The sequence below is a fragment of the Micromys minutus genome (assembly GCF_963924665.1).
Source record: "Micromys minutus genome assembly, chromosome: 9".
NCBI lineage: Eukaryota > Metazoa > Chordata > Mammalia > Rodentia > Muridae > Micromys > Micromys minutus.
Window position 1 is genome coordinate 28,513,054 of NC_137978.1, and position 18,196 is coordinate 28,531,249.

The 18,196-nt window shown below is 50.3% G+C and overlaps 1 protein-coding gene across 3 annotated transcripts in view; it reads left to right on the plus strand.

The window, feature by feature from the left end:
* The window catches only part of TTC39A (tetratricopeptide repeat domain 39A), a gene marked incomplete at its 5' end in the record, with an annotated part of 50,079 nt that overhangs the window by 27,283 nt on the left and 4,600 nt on the right, over window positions 1-18,196 (plus strand). For all 3 annotated transcript variants that reach the window (XM_080921792.1, XM_080921791.1, XM_080921793.1), the window contains 11 exons: window positions 1,833-1,964; window positions 2,927-3,003; window positions 3,357-3,424; window positions 6,025-6,089; window positions 7,685-7,784; window positions 8,391-8,456; window positions 9,841-9,949; window positions 10,358-10,425; window positions 10,510-10,569; window positions 11,741-11,902; window positions 17,363-17,454. In XM_080921792.1, the coding sequence (XP_080777918.1) occupies window positions 1,833-1,964; window positions 2,927-3,003; window positions 3,357-3,424; window positions 6,025-6,089; window positions 7,685-7,784; window positions 8,391-8,456; window positions 9,841-9,949; window positions 10,358-10,425; window positions 10,510-10,569; window positions 11,741-11,902; window positions 17,363-17,454 (999 nt within the window). The remainder of the gene's footprint in view (window positions 1-1,832; window positions 1,965-2,926; window positions 3,004-3,356; window positions 3,425-6,024; window positions 6,090-7,684; window positions 7,785-8,390; window positions 8,457-9,840; window positions 9,950-10,357; window positions 10,426-10,509; window positions 10,570-11,740; window positions 11,903-17,362; window positions 17,455-18,196) is intronic.

Below are 18,196 nucleotides of genomic sequence, written 5' to 3' on the forward strand. Positions count from 1 at the left end.
AAAGCCTCTCAAGTAAGTAACTCTGGACGCTTGTGGGACAGAGGGAACTCACATTTACTGAGCAGGGTGATAGGGCCAGAGATCTGGGAGAACCATTTCAGTCTCTCTAGAAACTCCAGGATAGAAACATCATTGTAATCATTCTTTTTCTTTCCTCCCTCTCTCCCCTCCTTTTTTTTTGGTTGGGGGGTCTCTGGATAACCTGGAACTTGCAGTGTAGACCAGGCTCGAACTACAGTGGTCTTTCTACCTCTGTACCTCGAATGTGCTGAGATTAAAGGTGTGTGCACACCACCAGGCCCAGTGTATTTGTTTTCTGTGGAGGGGACTCAGAGAGTCCAAGAGACCCTTCAGAGTCATGCAGCTGGTAACTAGCAAAGCCAAGATTCAAACCTGTGTCTGAGGGACTCTTAAGTGCCTTCCTTAAGGCACCATCACTGCACAGAGTGGTCATGGCACAGGTTGAAAGGCAGCTGGGAATTGGCAGGTCTAGGAAGAAGTCCAGCAGCCTTTCCTTTGGTCCCCGAGAATCCTGACCAGTACCTGGTATAGTGGTGCACGCCTGTAATCCAGCGCTTGGGAGGTAGAGAGGGAAGTCCAAGACCCTGCCTCACAAAAACAAAAACAAACCTTAACCCTTGGGGGTCACTCAGAAGGAACAGAGTAGCATCCACAGGCTTTGCTTTAACAAGGAAGGAAGATGGCTAAAGTTCATCTAACAATGAAACCCTTTATAAAACTTAGTCATCTCCTCCCCCAATGTTCCCGGCATTGCCCTGGTGCTGAGGTGGTTTGTAAATAATGGACAAGGCACTTGAGGAAGGGAACCAAACTGTCAGGCTCCCGCCAGCCTCAGCGGCCCCAGCCATCCAGTGGCATCCCTCCCGGTTGCTGGGGTAACAGCCAAGTTTCTTTTTCTAGCCACAATTGCCCTCTCCCCTCTCCACAGTGGGATAAATGCTGCCCCTGTACCCCGAGACAGCCTTTAGTTTACAGTCTGTGGAGGCAGGAGATTAAAAGGCTCTCTGAGGATGCCCTGACTCAGCCCTGTCACATGAGGCCACAGAGAAGCATCACACCCAAGCCCTGCCCCAAGGTACTCATAGTCTGCACAGAGTTAAGCTTGTCCTCATATGGGGTCAGAGTGAGCTGTGCCTTGTCACAGATGTGTGGTTCCCAAGGAGGAGCCTGAACTCCCAGGGGTCTTGAAGGCTGAGGCCTGTGGTGACTGTGTCAGAAGTTGTGGGGCAGGAGAAAAACCTGGAGGAGAGAAGTGGGGGCTTCCTTGTGGAAATTGTGGGGACTGAGGTTGTCAGGCTTGGTGGCATCTTGGTGGCCCTGGGGTTGCAGTCTTGAGTGCTGGGAGACTCGGTCAGCTGCTATGGGTCAGAGGAGATGGGGAAGCGGTAGTGACAGGTCCAGGAGGCTGGTGCTGAGGGTGAGGGTTGGGCTGCTGGAGGATGGGCAGAAGCTAAAGGGAGGCACTTCCTGTGGGCAACAGCCCCCTCAGTCAGCACCCGAGACTTAGATCTGGAAGGTCACGTGAGGTCACTCAGCAGGAAGAGGAACTTAGAACTGGACCAAGATCCTTTGTTTTTAATTCGCTTTTTAACATTTGGCAGTTTGTTACCTGTCTGCAAAGTGTTTATTACCTACCGGATTGCTTCTCCCACTACCTTCTTTATCCCAGTCCCTCCTTGGATGGAGGCCATTTGAGATGCCATGCAAGGGTTAGACTTTGGAAATGTGTCCCCAGGTAAAAATGGGATGATGTGTCAGGTCACCTGCAGCCAGCTACCTCTGGTGTTCTCAATGCCCACTTTGTCCCCCAGAACCAAGGAGAGCATGTATCACTCACTGACGTACGCCACCATCCTGGAGATGCAGGCCATGATGACCTTCGACCCCCAGGACATCCTGCTTGCTGGTAACATGATGAAGGAAGCACAGTCGCTGTGTCAGAGGTCAGAGCTGTGGGAGTCAGGGGTAGGGATGGTGAGGCTCCTGTCTCCTTGTTTTGACCAAGTGCCTGGTGTGCCATTAAACACTGTTCAAGAGGACCTTGTCCTCCAGTGCTGAGAGCTGTCCCTGTTGGCATGGCTGTAGAGCCTTGTCTGATCTAGTCACTGGCTTCTGGATTCTGTCTCTGTGACTTTTAAACTCTGTCTTGGGGAGACCCCACCCAGGACTCAACTTTCTTCATTTATAAAAAGAGGTTCGATGATGTGTGGGTCCCAGGGTTGTCCTGGGGACTGGTGGCAGGGCCTGGTCTGTGCTTGAGTGAGTTAAGTCTGGAGTCTATGAATGAAGTAACAGTTCCTGAGTGTGTGTGTGCTGATGGTGTCCCTAGCTACTGGGCAGACACATCCATTCCGGCCTAGGCCCTGGGGATCCTGGGACTCGTTAGGCCTCAGCAGTTCTGTTCGGCACACTCCCTGGCAGGAACACAGCCCCACCCATGACATCTAATATGAGGCAGGCTAGCTGGAGACACTTTATCCCACAGTAGTGACAGATCTTGAGTTGGGGGGTGGGGGATGGGGTGATGCCTGAGCATGGTCCAGGGGAGTGACCAGAGAAGGCCAAAAGATTTAGAAAGCCCTGGACTAGGGATTGTGCGTGTGACTCAGTATAGCATTTACCTAGCATACGGAGTGATCTGAGTTTGAACCCCAGCAAAGTGAAGAAGGGAAAAATGAAGAAAAGAATTTCAGCAAGCCAGTCCTGGATTGGGATAGCTGTGAACCTGAATCTGGAGAACCCTGTGGGAGGTGCCCACAAACCTTCAAATAATTGAAAATATAGCAATGTGTGTGTGTGTGTGTGTGTGTGTGTGTGTGTGTGCATGTGCATAAAGGCAAGTGTGACCTAGGCTGGTCCCTTTTTCAACCTCATGGAATCACGAGAGGCCTTTTTCCTTTTCCAGGCACCGAAGGAAATCTTCTGTGACGGACTCGTTCAGCAATCTGGTGCACCGTCCCACCATTGACCAGTTCACAGAAGGTGTGGCATTCACGATGTCCTCTCCAGCATGGACACTGGTGGCTCCAGGCCCAGGAAGGGGAGGGGAGTGTAGAGGGGAGAAGAGAAAAGTTACTCATTCTGGTGTTCCCAAGGGGGCTGTGCTATAGCCGAAAGCCTGGGACACAGGTGTCTCTGGCCTTTGGAGGAAGGATTAGAACCGGGGAGGCTCAGCCACCCAACACCAGCTAAGCAGCTGCCATCTGAAAAGTGGCTTTTCTCCTTAGGCACAGGGTGTTTAGATGTGCCTTTGTGACTTCATGTGCCCCAGAGGGAATGTGGCTTTACTAGAGTCTCCAGCCTAGAACCCAAGGCTTTGTCTTTTGTTCCTGCAGAGGAAATCCACGCAGAGGTCTGTTATGCAGAATGCCTACTTCAGAGAGCGGCCCTGACCTTCCTGCAGGTAGGAAGCTCTCCCTACCCCAGCCCCTCCCACACCTGTGCAGAGAGCACTAGAGTTCTGGATCAGTCACAAAGTCCAAGCATGACCTGCCCCCTGAGAAATGGCAAAGCCTGAGACTCGGATTCCTAAAGTTTGAAACCTGATCAAGCTGGTAAGGAGGGGTGGGTGTTTGTCCTTCATACACCAGTGCTCTCATGGAGCTGTTTCCTCTGGACACAGGCATTGCCACAGATCTGCTTTGCTTGACTCATGCAGCGAACACCTGGGCAGATAATATGCCAGGCTTATGACAGATCTGTCCTTTGCATAAACCTGTGGCATGTGCATACATGGGTGGAGAGCGGAAGTCGAGATCTGGTGTCTTCCTCTGTCGCTTTCCACATTTTAAAACATTTTAGTGCATGTGCACATGTGTGTGTGTGCATGTGTGCAAATGGATGTGTGCTTGTGATGGGAGGGGGAAAGACATGCCATGGATGTGTGGAGTTCAGAGGAGAACTTTTTGGGAATCGGTTTTCTCCTTCTACTTTGTTTCTGAGGCAGTCTTCTACTTTTGCTGCTGAGCTGTGTACTCCAGGGTAGCTGGTTGGGAAGCTTCCAGATGACTCTAGCTCAGCCTCCATTCCCTGGGGATTACAATGCCCTCTGAGAATCTTAGTTCTGTCCTTGGGCTAGTGCCACAAGCACTTTACCTTCTGAGCCGTCTCCCCAGGATATGTCCCATTTGTATCTTTCCCACAATATGAGGTCCTTTCTGATGCATTTACACTTGTTACTACGGGAAAGCAAAATCCTAAGGAAAGGACTCCTAAGGCCACCTGCTTAGTGAACTGGGACTTGAATTTGGGTCTGGACTTGAGTTTGGGTCTGGCCAAGTCAGAGACAGGTCTCATACCACAGTGGGAATTATGAAGGTCCCTGCAGTCTTACTAGAAGCATTGTATGTATGTATGTATGTATGTATGTATGTATGTATGTATGTATATATGTGTATTGGAGGAGGGCAGAATTTTAGTGTTGGATGATAGTTGTTTTCTTTAGATCCTTTTTTTTTGTATTAGATTGGGTCTCATAATGCAGCTTGAACTGACCTGGAGTTCCCTATGTAGACCAAACCAGCCTTGAACTCACAGGAATCCACTTGCCTCTGCCTCCCGAGTGTTGAGATTAAATGTATGTGCTGCCATACGTAGCCAATATATATCAGTCCACGTAATGTTACTGTATGCACACTTTCAGGGCGGACACTGGTACTGGGAATCCAATTGGTGTGCTCTCCAGCTCTTCCTTAGCTCTTTTTTAAAACTGTAATTTAATTACAACATTTCTCCTTTCTCTTTCCTCCCTCCAAAGCCACTGTTATACCCCCCACTCTCCCTCAAATGTGTGGACTTTTTTCCCCCCAGAAATTGTCACTGCATGCATATGCTTACATGCAATGACACATATGCATTGCTAAATATGACCTGTTCCGTCTGTATTGTGTGTTTTCAGAGCTAACCATTTGGCACTGGACAAACAACCGGTGTGCTCTGTCCTGGGGAGACCACCCCTCCCAGCTTTCCTATGTTCTGGTGTAGGGCCTGTCACATGGGTGAGTCTTTATAGGCGGAGCTTCAGACATCCCAGGAGACACAGTGTCACCCCAAACTCCCCGGTCCTCTGGCTCTCAGAGCCTCTGCCCTCTCTTCTGCAGTGTCCCCGAGCCGCAGGTGTGGACTGTCTGTAGATGTTTCCACTGGGACTGGGCTCTACAACACCACGTTTCAATTGGTTGTGCTTCCCTATAGTTGGTAATATTTCTAAGAAACAGCTTAGAGGCACATTGTAGAACTGAGATTTCCAACCTAATTGGAATATTTTCCTGGATCAGAATATTTAGATATCAAATATTCTACCGATAATAGTGACTTTGTATTTTCCCTTCCTGCATTACCTTAGCAATGATACCCCTAAAAAGTCTTAATTAAGATTTAACTTGTCAGCTGGACATAGTGACACACACCCATAATCTCACTCTCCAAGAGACAGAGGCAGGTGGATTGCTGAGTTCAAGGATTTGTGTCACAAAGACTTCTAGTAGCGTGGGACTTGAATTCTCCATTTGTCTTTGTGTTGTCTGGGCAATATTCTCTTAGGTAAATATGCCTCGGTTTACCTGTGAGCCTTGGTTGCTTTTGGATTTTGGTTTCGTGAACACTGGTGCTGTGGACATTCTGACAATGCTTTTAGCCCTTGCCCATTTATTTCCTGTGAGTGGATACCCAGGACTGAGGTTACCAGCCCAACTGGGGACTGCTGGAATTTTAAATAAAAAATTACAACTTGCTTCAATATTCCCCAAATGAGCGCCCCTCTTCATCCTACATGGTCCTTCTACCAGAGGGAGACACTGTTGAGTGTGTGTGTGCCTATACCTCTGTCTGTCTGTCTGTCTGTCTGAGAAAGGTGGTTATTGCAGTCTGCTTTGAGTGACCTCTGACCACTTCCACCTTGTCCATCATAGATGTGGGCACAGGGTGGAGGCCTCAGCCTTGTGGGACTCTCTAGTGTCCAGCCACTTGCCCTGGACCCAGCTCTCTTCATCTCTCCCCCCACAGGACGAGAACATGGTGAGCTTCATCAAGGGCGGCATCAAAGTTCGGAACAGCTACCAGACTTACAAGTAAATGGGGCCAGCCTGTGGAGGGCTGGAAGCCTGGGCAAAGTTTATTACCCCCCCCCAGACTGCACTGTGGGAGACTCGACATCCAGAAAACTGGGAGTTAGGATAGATTCCTCTTCCTCCAGGATGTCCATTCTTTGGAGTAACGTCCTCCTGGTTTTCTGGCCGCACTGTGTGGTTGGCTTCTTGAGTGGCTTGTCTGCTAGGGAAAAGGAAGACCCGGGCTCCACACAAACAGCTGGGCTGGTGGGCAGGAGCCAGGCGGACAGAGGAATTTAAGGAATAGCAGCAGAACTACACATTCAGAGAGGCCCAGTCTGAATCCTACTTCCCTGCTTTCAAAAGATTTATTTATTTCATATATGTGAGTGTACTGTCGCTGTCTTCAGACACGCCAGAAGAGGGCATCAGATCCCATTGCAGATGGTTGTGAGCCACCATGTGGTTGCTGGGACTTGAACTCAGGACCTCTGGAAGAGCAGTCAGTGCTCCTAACCACTGAGCCATCTCTCTAGTCCTACTTTTCATATGTAGTCTTCCTTGACTTTTCAACATACAGGGATAGCATATGTGTACACAGACATAGATACACACATACAGACATGGACACATATTACATACACACACAAACACACAGAAAGACACATATGCACAGATACACACAGATGCACACTCCCCAAGGGCCTGAATTATTCCCACACTGTGTCTGGGTTCCTGATACAAGTCCTCTGGGCCAGGGACAAGCTGTGCTGATAGTTGAAAGCCAGACACTTTTACCCAGTGTTACCTTATCTACAAGTCTGAAATCAGAGAAAGCCCTAAAAACCCAGCCCCAGTAAGTCACACAGTAGAATTATTCCCGTTACACATTGAGAACACTTGCTGTTCCCCCCTCCTCCAGGGTGACTGTCCCTGTGCAGTACACCTAAAGAAGGCCTGTGCTGGGATTGTCCGGAGACAAGCAGACAAGTGCCACAGTCCCTCCAGGGTCCCTACTACCTTTCGGAAGGGTGACCGCAGAGTACATGCCTGCCCAGGCCGGCTCTTTCCAGCTCTCTCGCAGAGTGATGCCCTGTGTCTGTCACCCCATGAGCTCCCCTCCCCAGCCTTTGCAGCCTCCTCCCTAACACTGCTGCAGACCCTTAGGCCTGCCCTCACTTCTTCAGACATGCCAAGCTCATGCGTGCCTCACAGTGTTCAGACATGTTGTCTCTGTCAGAACATTGCACCGGGCTAGCTCCAACTCACCTCCCAGGCTATCCCACTGAGGAGAGCCCCTGCTCACACATAAAGGGAGGCCAGGGATGTCTTAAGTTTCCTATGCTGTGGACAGGTTCCCTCTTTTCCCCCAGCAAAGAACCATCCAGCCTATGATGGCAGTGTATTGTACTGTTGGACCACCAGGACCAGTGTGGTGCCAGTTAGGGGCAAGGGACATCTATCCGTCTGTGGTAGAAAACAAGGATATGTGTGGAGTAACAGCTCTCTAGGCCTGCAGAACCCTCAGTCCACCATCACTGAGTTCCTGACAGGGAGCTGGAGGGATAGATCCCAGCCTGGCTCCAGCATGTGGCTAAGCAGCAGCCTTCCCACAGGGAACTGGACAGCCTCGTCCAGTCCTCGCAGTACTCTAAGGGAGAGAGCCACAGACACTTTGAAGGAGGGGTGAAGCTCGGCGTAGGAGCCTTCAACCTGGTGAGTGGGAACCCTTTGTGCCACAATGCCTGGCTGTGTACTAGGCATGGGGCCTGAGATGATTCTTAAATATCACCAGCCTCAAGGGGCTTGGGCTGGGGTGTCACAGAGGGTGCCCACCTCTAGAGTCCACGTGTACCCACGTGGTAGCTGGGACCCCTGTGAGGTGGGTAATTATAGCAATAGAAATTGGCAACCTCGGAAGACCAGACTGTTTCCACCCCAGAGAGCTGGGTGTTAAAATGCTTACCAGGGGAGTAGGGAAGGAGACAGACCACAGGCCTGAAAGCAGCTGACCCACAGAGATCCAAATTCTCTCCAGGGCTCTGGAAAGGGTTCCCAGGGGAGGAAGATAAGCAAGCATTTGAATGGGCTCTGAAGAGGTCCACCAGGAGTTGCAGGCAGGGAAGGGTTCTTGGCAGAGGGAATAGTACGGGCTGCGTCAGAGGGACCAATGCTGAGCCTGCTTGTGAAGGAAGGAGCTGCTCTGGGAGATGGTGCCAAGGTTAGAATGAGTCTGGAAGAGGTGGCTGCTCTGTGAGTAAAGGGTGAGCCATGGTGGGCCCTCTGACTCCCCTCCACACACCCACTGCTCTGACCCCACAGACGCTGTCCATGCTTCCCACTAGGATCCTGAGGCTACTGGAGTTCGTCGGGTTTTCAGGAAACAAGGTAAGTGCCCACCTTTGGGTCCCCTCCATCTGCCCAGTCCAGGGCCAGAGCTGGGCTAGACAGAATAGGGCTGAGGGACCATGGGCTGGTACCAGTCCTGGCTCAGATCCATCCCTCTGTGTGTGTGGCCCTGGAGCCAGTCTATACCTTTGGGCCTCAGGCTTCCTTCAGGGTTGGTGAGGCCACAGATCATCTTGCAGGGAAAAGGGACCGTGCAATAAAGGACTCGAGGGTAGCCCCATAGGGACCTGAGGCCACACTGGTGTTCCATGGCATGCATTAGGGACCTGATCTTCTCCCCATCTGTGGTGCCCCTCATCATCTGTGAGCTGTGTAGGGAGCCCTTCTGTGCATCATACTTTGAGAAGAACCCTGAGACTCACTGAGGGCAAGACCTGGCACACCAGAAGCGTCGGAGGGAGCAGAGCCGGGAGGTCCTCTTTAGGAGGACCTGCTATTTTTCCCAAGATGACATCATTTTTACCTAAATTTATTTAAAGGAAATGTTATTATGCAAAATCCATCTTATTTAATCATGAAAAAATCATTAAGAGGACCGTACAAAGCCAGGCTTGATGGCTCACAGCTTTAATACCAGCTGCCACTTAGGAGGCAGAGGCAGGAGGATCTCTGTGAGCTCCAGGCCAGCAGCCTGGTCTATATAGTGAGTTTCAGGGCCGTTAGAGATAGTTGGTGAGACCCTTTCTCAAAAAAAGAAACCCAAAGAGTGACGCATAGCAGTCTTCAGAAATAGATGAGGTTGCCTGGATGGCTTCTCTTTGTGGGCGAGAGCTGAGCTGTGTGAGCCAGGGCACCATCAAAAGGACAGAACACAGAGGACAAAAACATGCCACAAGCAAGACGCAGCGGCGCCCCAGGCCTGTCCGTGGCCCTGGAAAACTGTCTGTGGTACACACACGGCTGGAGGCTCCAGGGCCTGGTAGGCTGTTCCCTAGAGCAGGCAGTAAGGTCTGAGGTGGAAGTTAAGCCTAACCGGTCGCAGGTGTGGGATAGCAGAGAAGCTGGGGAGGGTTTGAGGCAGGCCAGGCCTTTCTTTGAGAAAGGGCATGGATGCTGATGGAGGTAGATGACGCCTACACACACAGGTTAGGTATGGTCCCAGAGATGTTCTGGAACATTCTCCCCCAGCAAGCCTTTCAAGGCCCCAGGCTTCCTGGAACCATCAGTACCAGCTTGAGGTTAGGATTATTTTCTTCAAGCCATTCCTTGCCCCCTCCCCGTCTCTCCATCTGCTTGTGCTTTTTGCTCAAGGGTCACAGTCCTGACACCTCCGCCCCTGGCTCCGGTGAACAGGCATCTTTTGGCTGCCCTCCTGGGCCCTGCATTCTCTGGGCCCCACCCAGCCTATCTTCTTGTCCCCCAGGACTACGGGCTGCTGCAGCTGGAGGAGGGCGCAACCGGGCACAGCTTCCGCGCAGTGCTGTGCGTCATGCTGTTGCTGTGTTATCACACCTTCCTCACCTTCGTGCTCGGTAGGAGGCCCAGTGTGCAAAATGGCGGGCTCCCGGGTAAGGGGCTGCACAGCCTGGGGCAAAGCCAGGTCAATGGGCCTGCACCTGGCCTGCTGAGCACCCACTTCCTCTCTATGTGGGTTCCATCTGTGAAATGGGGGTGAGTGCGCCACCTTGTGGAAAGTATGAAGATGCTGTCCCTTCTTCAGGGTGCAGACTGCAAAATGGCCTCCAGATTATTGAGCCGATGTGATGAGGCAGGAGCCACGTTAGCTTGTTTAAGCCTCCTATCACTCTGGAGACAGGGAGAATCATTGTGCCATCCCACAAGGGAAAGACAGAGGCCCCAAAAAGGCTTTGGCAGGTTGCTATCGGGAGCATAGGTCCCAGCAGTGGTAACCCAAGCATTGTATCTCCCGCCACCTCCAGGTACTGGGAATGTCAACATCGAGGAGGCAGAGAAGCTGCTGAAGCCCTACCTGAACCGATACCCCAAGGTGAGACCAACCCCTGCTGGGTACCCCCATCCCACCGGTATCCAGTGGACCCACAAGGATGGATCCTCACAAGTATCATTGCAGGGTGCCATCTTTCTGTTCTTTGCTGGGCGGATTGAAGCTATCAAAGGAAATATTGATGCGGTGAGTGATGTGGGGCTCTCTTGGGGTACCCCAGCCCAGCAAGAAGTTAGCACATAGAGGCATACTCAGGATAGGGTGAGCCCATGAAAGGGCAGGGGGTGGGGGAAGCATTCTGTCAGAGGTGGTGGGCTTTTGATAGGAAGATACAGGATTATGACGTTCCTGAGCAGGAAAAGCTGTTGTCCAGGGTGTGGGTGACTAAGCTGGATGCGGTGAGTAGGGTCGGGGTGGGAGTGAGTGAGGTAGGACAGGGAAGAGCCATGGAAAGGGGTTGAGCAATGTTTCTCAACCTGTGGGTTATGACCCTTTTGGGGTCAAATGACCTTTTTGCGGGGGTCACCTAAGACCATCAGAAAACTTAGATATTTACAGTTCACAACAGTAACAAAATTACAGCTATGAAGTAGCAATAAAAATAATTTTATGTCTGGGGATCATCCCAATCTGAAGAACTGTATAAAAGGTCACAACATTAGGAAGGGTGAGAACCACTGGGCTAGGGACAGGGACGGTTACGGCCACAGCAAAGTCCAGAGAACTATGCCGATATAGAAGGCTACACTGCAGAGTCCTGGAAGTCTCCAACCAGCCCTCTCAGGATAAATCCCTGGGCGTGGGTAACCACTGAAACTACTAGACTCTGGTGTTTTCTCTGAGGCCCAGACGTTGTATTGGTGTATGTATATCAATACACCAATGCCCTGTGGAACCGAGTAGATGGCCTAGTTGGGACAAGACCCGAGTTTAGTCCCCAGCACCCCTGTGAAAAAGCCAGTCATGGTGGTCTGAGGTTTGTTGACCGACCTAGCATAATTCGGGAACCCCAGGTCTCAGTAAGAAACCCTGTCTCAAAACAAAGATGGTAGCTCCCGAGGAAAGACTTGAGGTTGACTCCACCCACATCCATTCCTGTCAACACACATGGGTGGGAACAGCAGTACAGCTTGTCCTCCTGTCCCCTCCCCAGTGTGCTCTGCTCCCAGCTTTCACTCAGTGACCAGATCCCCAGGATCCAAAGGATAGGCAACCATCATGAACAGCCTCTAAGGCTTAGGGTCCAGAGTCCCTGGCTTTCAGGCCACTGTGGCGTGGGGGATCCCTGCGACAGAGTTAAGGGTGCAGAGGGTGTGGGGCAGGTGGGCCCCCGGCGCTGACCCGTGCTCCTGCACAGGCTGTGCGGCGGTTTGAAGAATGCTGTGAGGCCCAGCAGCACTGGAAGCAGTTTCACCACATGTGCTACTGGGAGCTGATGTGGTGCTTCACCTACAAGGGCCAGTGGAAAATGGCCTACTTCTATGCTGACCTGCTGAGCAAGGAGAACTCCTGGTCCAAGGTGGGCTGACACTGTGGGTCAGGGCATGTGGTGGTCAGAGGTCACCCAGATAAGCCGAGGAGCCTCAGATCTAAGGGCCAAGCCCCAATTGAACACAGATGTGTCCACTGGGATCGAAACAGAACCAAATATTTGAACAGGACTCAGGGTTGGGAGGAGCTAAAAGCTGTGACAAGCAGAGAAAATTTGGTGATTGAGTCCAGGGCCTTGTCTTGTCTGTTCATGCTAAACATCCTGCAACTCTGTGTCAGCATAGCTGATACACACACACACACACACACACACACACACACACACACACACAGTTGCTCTCTTCAGACAATTTGGATCTCATTATAGATGGTTGTGAGCCACCATGTGGTTGCTGGGAATTGAACTCAGGACCTCTGGAAGAGCAGTCGGTGCTCTTAACCACTGAGCCACCTCTCCAGCTCCCCAGCATAACTATGTATCACAAGGAATAGGCACATCTCACATGTATAGCATGTGCTGTCTAATCCAACTGTCTCCCGTGGCTGGGATGTTCTTCTGCACCACCCACGTATGGTAGCCACCAGCCACGTGGACACACCAAGCGTGGAACATGCCTGGCACTAAGACACTTGTTTACACTCTATGCTTTTTAAAATCAAATCGCCCAAATAGGTCTAAGAAGGTGAAACTTTTGAGGGGAGTCATGGAGGAGGACTCAAGGAAAGAGGTGAGAGAACAGAGCAGACCTAGAGTGAGAAACACACAGGCTCAGGGCGAGGGCACTGCCGAGAGGCTGTGCGCCATGGGGGAAAACTGGGACCTGATGCCAGAAGCCACTTGCTAGAAGCTGACAGGTACTGTCTGCCTGGCACGGCCTGGGCTTCCTACTCTAGTGAGGTAAACATTTGTGGAATTAGAGGGCAAACTGCTGACCCCAGGGAGAAAGGCCTTGAATCAAAAGTGATTGTGGTCCACCTGGTGTCCCTGGATGACTTGGATGAGCGTGAGTCACTGCAAACCCGAGCCTGACTCATGTTGTACGGAGAGTGTAAGAGGTGGGGATAGGGAGGCCAAAGAGAGAAAGTGTTTTCACAGGCAAAAGCCTGGAGGGCTCTGGAGGGATGGGGAAGAAATACCAGCAGATGATCCTGTGGAGGAGTTTGGGGCAGGTCATGGAGAGCCTGAGAGGCTCTTTGAGCTTAATTACACCAGGGGCAGAGAGGGCCTGAATCCTTGTGCTTGCTGGGCACTCTTAGTGCCAGGCCTTAGCCTAGGCCAGGACACAGAGGGACAAAGGGAAGACACTGAAGGCACATCCTGGAGAAACATGAAGCCCAGGAGATATAGTGTTCCATGTTAGCTCAGTGAAAGATCTCCCCGGTCAGGGACAACATTGAGTTACGCCATGTGGGGGTGGGCCATGTGTGTCTTGAAGATGGGGCTGCAACAGGCTAGCAGGCTGCATGGGGGACCCCCTCTGATCCAGAGCATGACAGTGACTGGGACTAAAAGCTTGTGCCATCACGTCCAGCTCTCTGGGCGCTATTAGAGACTTGCCCAGCTTCCTCCTGTGGCTTACTGAGTTCCATGTCTCCATCTCCTTGTCCTATCATATAACTTATGAACTATGTGTTTTCCTGTCTTTCATATGTGGTAGCTATTATCCAGTAACTCATTTTTGTTTGCATGCTAGTGCATATATGTGGCACGTGGATCTGCAGGAGGCCAGGCACTGGCTTCCAGATGTCATTCTCTGTCTACGGGCTGTCCTGTGTCTGCCCTGCTCCAATTCCACCCCACTTACCAGTCCCAAGCTGGGGTTACAGACACCTGTAAGGAAGCCTAGCTTTATGGATGTGCTGAAGATCTTAACCTGGGTTTTCATATTTATGCAGCGAACATTTTACACACCAAGCCATTACCTGGACTCTTTTTTTCCTGGCTGGTTTTTATGTGAACATGATATAAGCAGAAGTCATCTCAGAGGAGAAAATGCCTCCATAAGGTCAGGCTGTAGGCAAGCCTGTAGGAATTTCTTTTTTAATTAGTGACTGATGTGGGAGAGCTCAGCCCACTGTGGGCGGTGTCCTGGGTTTTATAAGAAAACAGGCTGAATAAGCCATGATGAGTAAGGCAGTAAGCAGCACCCTTCCATGGCCTCTGCATCAGCTCCTGCCTTCAGGTTCCTGCTTTGCTTGAGTTCCTGTCCCTGTTACTTTCTATGATGAACTGTTCTATGGGACTGTGAGAGAGATAACCCCTTTCCTCCTCTGGTTACTTCTGGTCATGTTTCATCACAGCAATAGAAACCCAAACTAAGACAGTCTCTCACTCCAGCCCAGACCTAGAACTCATTGTATAGCTTAGGCTGTCTTTAAACTTGCAGTCACTCTCCTCCTGCCTTAGCCTAACAATTGTTAGGATTACAGGTAAGATTTTAGAAATTATTTTTTAGGTTAGCACACAAAATTATTTGTTTTATTGTAACATTTTCATACATATATGAAAGTGAGAGTGTACTTTGCTTGTTTTCAGGTCCCTTCTTGCCAGTCCCTTCCTTTCTCCAGTCTTCCTTTTTCTTTCATGTCATGTGTGCAGTGTGTGTGTGTGTACACACACACACACACACACACACAAAATTTTATATTTACCAGTCCGTCCATCTGCCCATCCATCTGCCCATCCATCCATCCATCCATCCATCCATCCATCTCTGGTTTGCTTTCTGTCGCCATGATCAACACCATTACTATGCTGGCTAATTTTACCTCAACCTGACGCAGGCTAGAGTTATCATCAGAGAAAAGGGAGACTCTAAGAAAAGGCCTTAAGATCTGGCCACAGACCAAGACTGTGGGGCATTTTCTTAACTAGTGATTGATAGGAGGGCCCAGACCATTTTGGGTAGTACATCTCTGGGATGGTGGGCCTAGGTTCTAGGAGAAAGCAGGCTGAACAAGCTATAGGGAGGAAGCCAGTAAGCAGCACCCCTCCATGACCTCTGCATCAGCTCCTGCCTCCAGGTTCCTGCCCTCACTGCTTTTGATGAACTGTTATATGGAACAGTAAGTAAATCCATTCCTCCCTAAGTTGCGTTTGGTCATGGTATTTTGTTGCAGCAATGGTAACACTAAGGTAATTGGAACCAGGATAATGGGGTATTGTCATGACAGACCTAACCATGTTTGGGGGAGAATAATGGGAGGACTTTGGAGTTTTGGTGCTTGGAATGCCAATGAGTGTTCAAAGACATATGTGGTGAGCTGTACTATGGGAGCTTGGAAGGTAAACATTTTGAGAGCAATACAGACTATGAAGGCCTGGCTTGTGAACTTCTTAAGGAAGTTTGAGAGTCAAAGACTGTAAGGATGTCTGCTGTTTTTATTGAGAGTCTGTGATTCTGGTTGGCTGGGGCTGAAGAACCAGCCATGATAAGAGACCAGAACCTCTGAAGTAAAAATCTTTGCTTCACTGGGACATTCATGCTGGTTAGCTGGAGCTAAGAAAGGGGCAGTGATTAAGGAGAGAGCGGCATCACTGAGGTGAGCCCTGGGAAGTGTTTCCTTAGTATCAGCACAGAAGCCAGAGGTGGCCAGCACTGTGTCTTGCCCTCAAGTAGTGCTAGTTGTGAAGGACTCATGAAATGCAGATGAGTCTTGGCACTGTGAGATCAGGACAGACTACTGAGGAGGTGCAGCCCTAGCAGTTGAAGCTTACTCCTTTAGGTATACGCTCAGTGGTATACTCAGTCATATGATAGCTCTATTATGTCTGTGAAGAATGTCCATACTGATTTCAACACTGGCTACACCAATGTGCAGTGTCAGCTGTAAGGATCCTCTTTCTCCACATCCTTGGTGTTTATTGATGCTGGTTTTCCTGAATGTAGTTTTGATTTGAGTTTCCCTTAAGGCTAAGGCTGTTGAACATTTCCCCCAAGTATTTGTCTATATCTGTTTTGAAAACTTATGTATTTTCTCAGTTATTGTGTATATGATTGTGGTGGGCATGTCAGTGTGTGTGTGTGTGAGAGAGAGAGAGACTCTGATCTCCTTTTACCCTTTTGTTGGTTCCTGGGATTGAACTCAGGTTCTTGTGCTTGTTGAGCTATAGATGACCACTTTCCTTTTCTCTCTCGAGATAGGGTCTCACTTAGCTCAGGCTGGCCTCTAACTTACAATGAAGCTAATAAGAATAAACTTGAACTCATGATCTACCTGCCCCGACTTTCCAGCGTCTGCAGTAACAGACATGCATCTCCATGCCTGGATCCCAACTCATTTGCTGATTGGTTGATTGTCAGACAGACCTTTTATAGTCATTTAACACATCACAAGGTTTTTTGACCTGGTTATTTCATGCTAGTTGGAGGCTCTACTGTCAGTTTTAAATCCTTAGTTTAAAAATGAACTGATTTTGTTTGGGAGCAGTGTTCTAGTAAGAAAGATATTCCTGGGAGTGGGCGATGTGGAGTCTGTCTCCATTGTGTATGAAACTGATTTTGAATTAGTGTATATGCACTCCTGCTGTGTCTTTATTAAATTCAGAACACATCACAGGCATTCAATCTATAAAAACAAAGCTAGACAGGAGCTACAGTCCCTGGATGCAGTGCACCCATGTCAGGGACAGAGGAGACCTATAGTGTGCAAGAGTGACAGCATGTTAAAGGTCCCACGAGGGGATTCCATGACACACCCACAAAGACGAGCTTAGGCCACTTGAGGGTCTGTGCTCCAGCATGGATGGTACAGGCAAATATTCCAGGATGTCCTGATGATCTCTTTCTCTCCAGTTCTATTGGCCACTGAGAGGTATTTTTCTTGGCAGAGCTGTCCTGGGAGGCAGCTGTTTCAAAACCTGGCCACTTGAGGGCAGCACTGAGCCAACCACCTCTTACCCTGTCTTTTTTGTGTTACTCTTGCTTTTGGGATGTGTAGGTCACTTGGCAACTGAAGCAGGGCTGCCCAATTTCCCCCTTCAGGTGGCCTATGGAACTAGCAGGCAAGGTCTTTGCAGACATTTTTTTTTTAAAAGAAGGATTGAGATAAAGGTGTCAAGTGAGTGATGTAGGTCCATCACCGAGCCTTGTGTGTGTGGGGTCCCCTGTTCTGGACCTACACCTCCTCATCTCTATCCCATGCATGTCTTACCTATCTCCTTGCATTCACATGGGTCCGAGTCTCTGGATCGCCCCACTCTCCTGCAGGGCCACCTGCAAGCACCCCTCCATGCTCACCCTGTCTCTGCGTCCTCTCAGCAGCCCTGCATGTTGCTCAGGCCTTTCTCCTGATGGGGCCAGGATGGAGAGGGAGGCTGCTTTGCAGGCACCGAACTCCCACCTCTGAGCTCCTTAGGTGCTTCAGCATCCTCCCCTGGGGGAGGGGTTAGCGATTATAAATCTCCACGGAACCAGTGACTTTCCTGTGGCACTGTGATTAGAGGGAGGGCTGCCCATGTCTCACTCACTGCTGCGGTCTCCCACAGGCCACCTACATCTACATGAAGGCTGCCTACCTCAGCATGTTTGGGAAGGAAGACTACAAGCCATTCGGGGATGATGAAGTGGAGTTATTCAGGTGGGCCCCACCACGGTGCTCCTGTTGTAGGTCTGACCGTGGACAGACGGGTCAGACTCTGCTCGAGGCTCTCCGAGCTGCAGTGATGCAATAGGTCCTCCCAGCTCCACGCTGCCTGTTCCAAAGTGCCCTGTGCCCTTATTCCCCTCTGGCCACCATTCTATGCCAGCGATGCTGACGGTTAGGATCTTCTAGCACTCATCTCTTCCATCTGGTGTCTGGGGTAGACAAGGACCCTGTCTTGGTCACTTTCCTGGTGCTGTAAAAACACCATGGCCAGTGGTCCCAGGACAAGTCATCATGGCAGGGATGACAACAGCAGTGGTAACAACTGCATATGCAAAGCAGAGAGCAAAACTGGAAGGAGGTGCTATGCATGCACGCTCAGAGTTTGCCCCTTACTTAGCACAGTCGTGTTTCCTAAACCTCTCCCTAAAACAGTGCCACCCACTGGCAGCCAAGTGTTCAAATCCCTGTAGGGGACATTTTCATTCAAACCACCAAACTCTGAGGTACAGAGAGTAAGAGCTCTCCGTCAGCTGAGTTTGCTAGAGCCACAGAGAAGCACAGCCCAAGTCATTAAGTCAAACCAACAGCACTAAACCATTGCCCAGCTGGGACACCCTGGACAACTCTTTTAAGATAGGAATATCAAGCAGGCTAGTTTTGCAGCTGGAAAGGTATTTGAAGACCCTGGAGTAGAACCTGGAACCAAGTGGGCTGCCCCTCCAGAGGTTTTCAT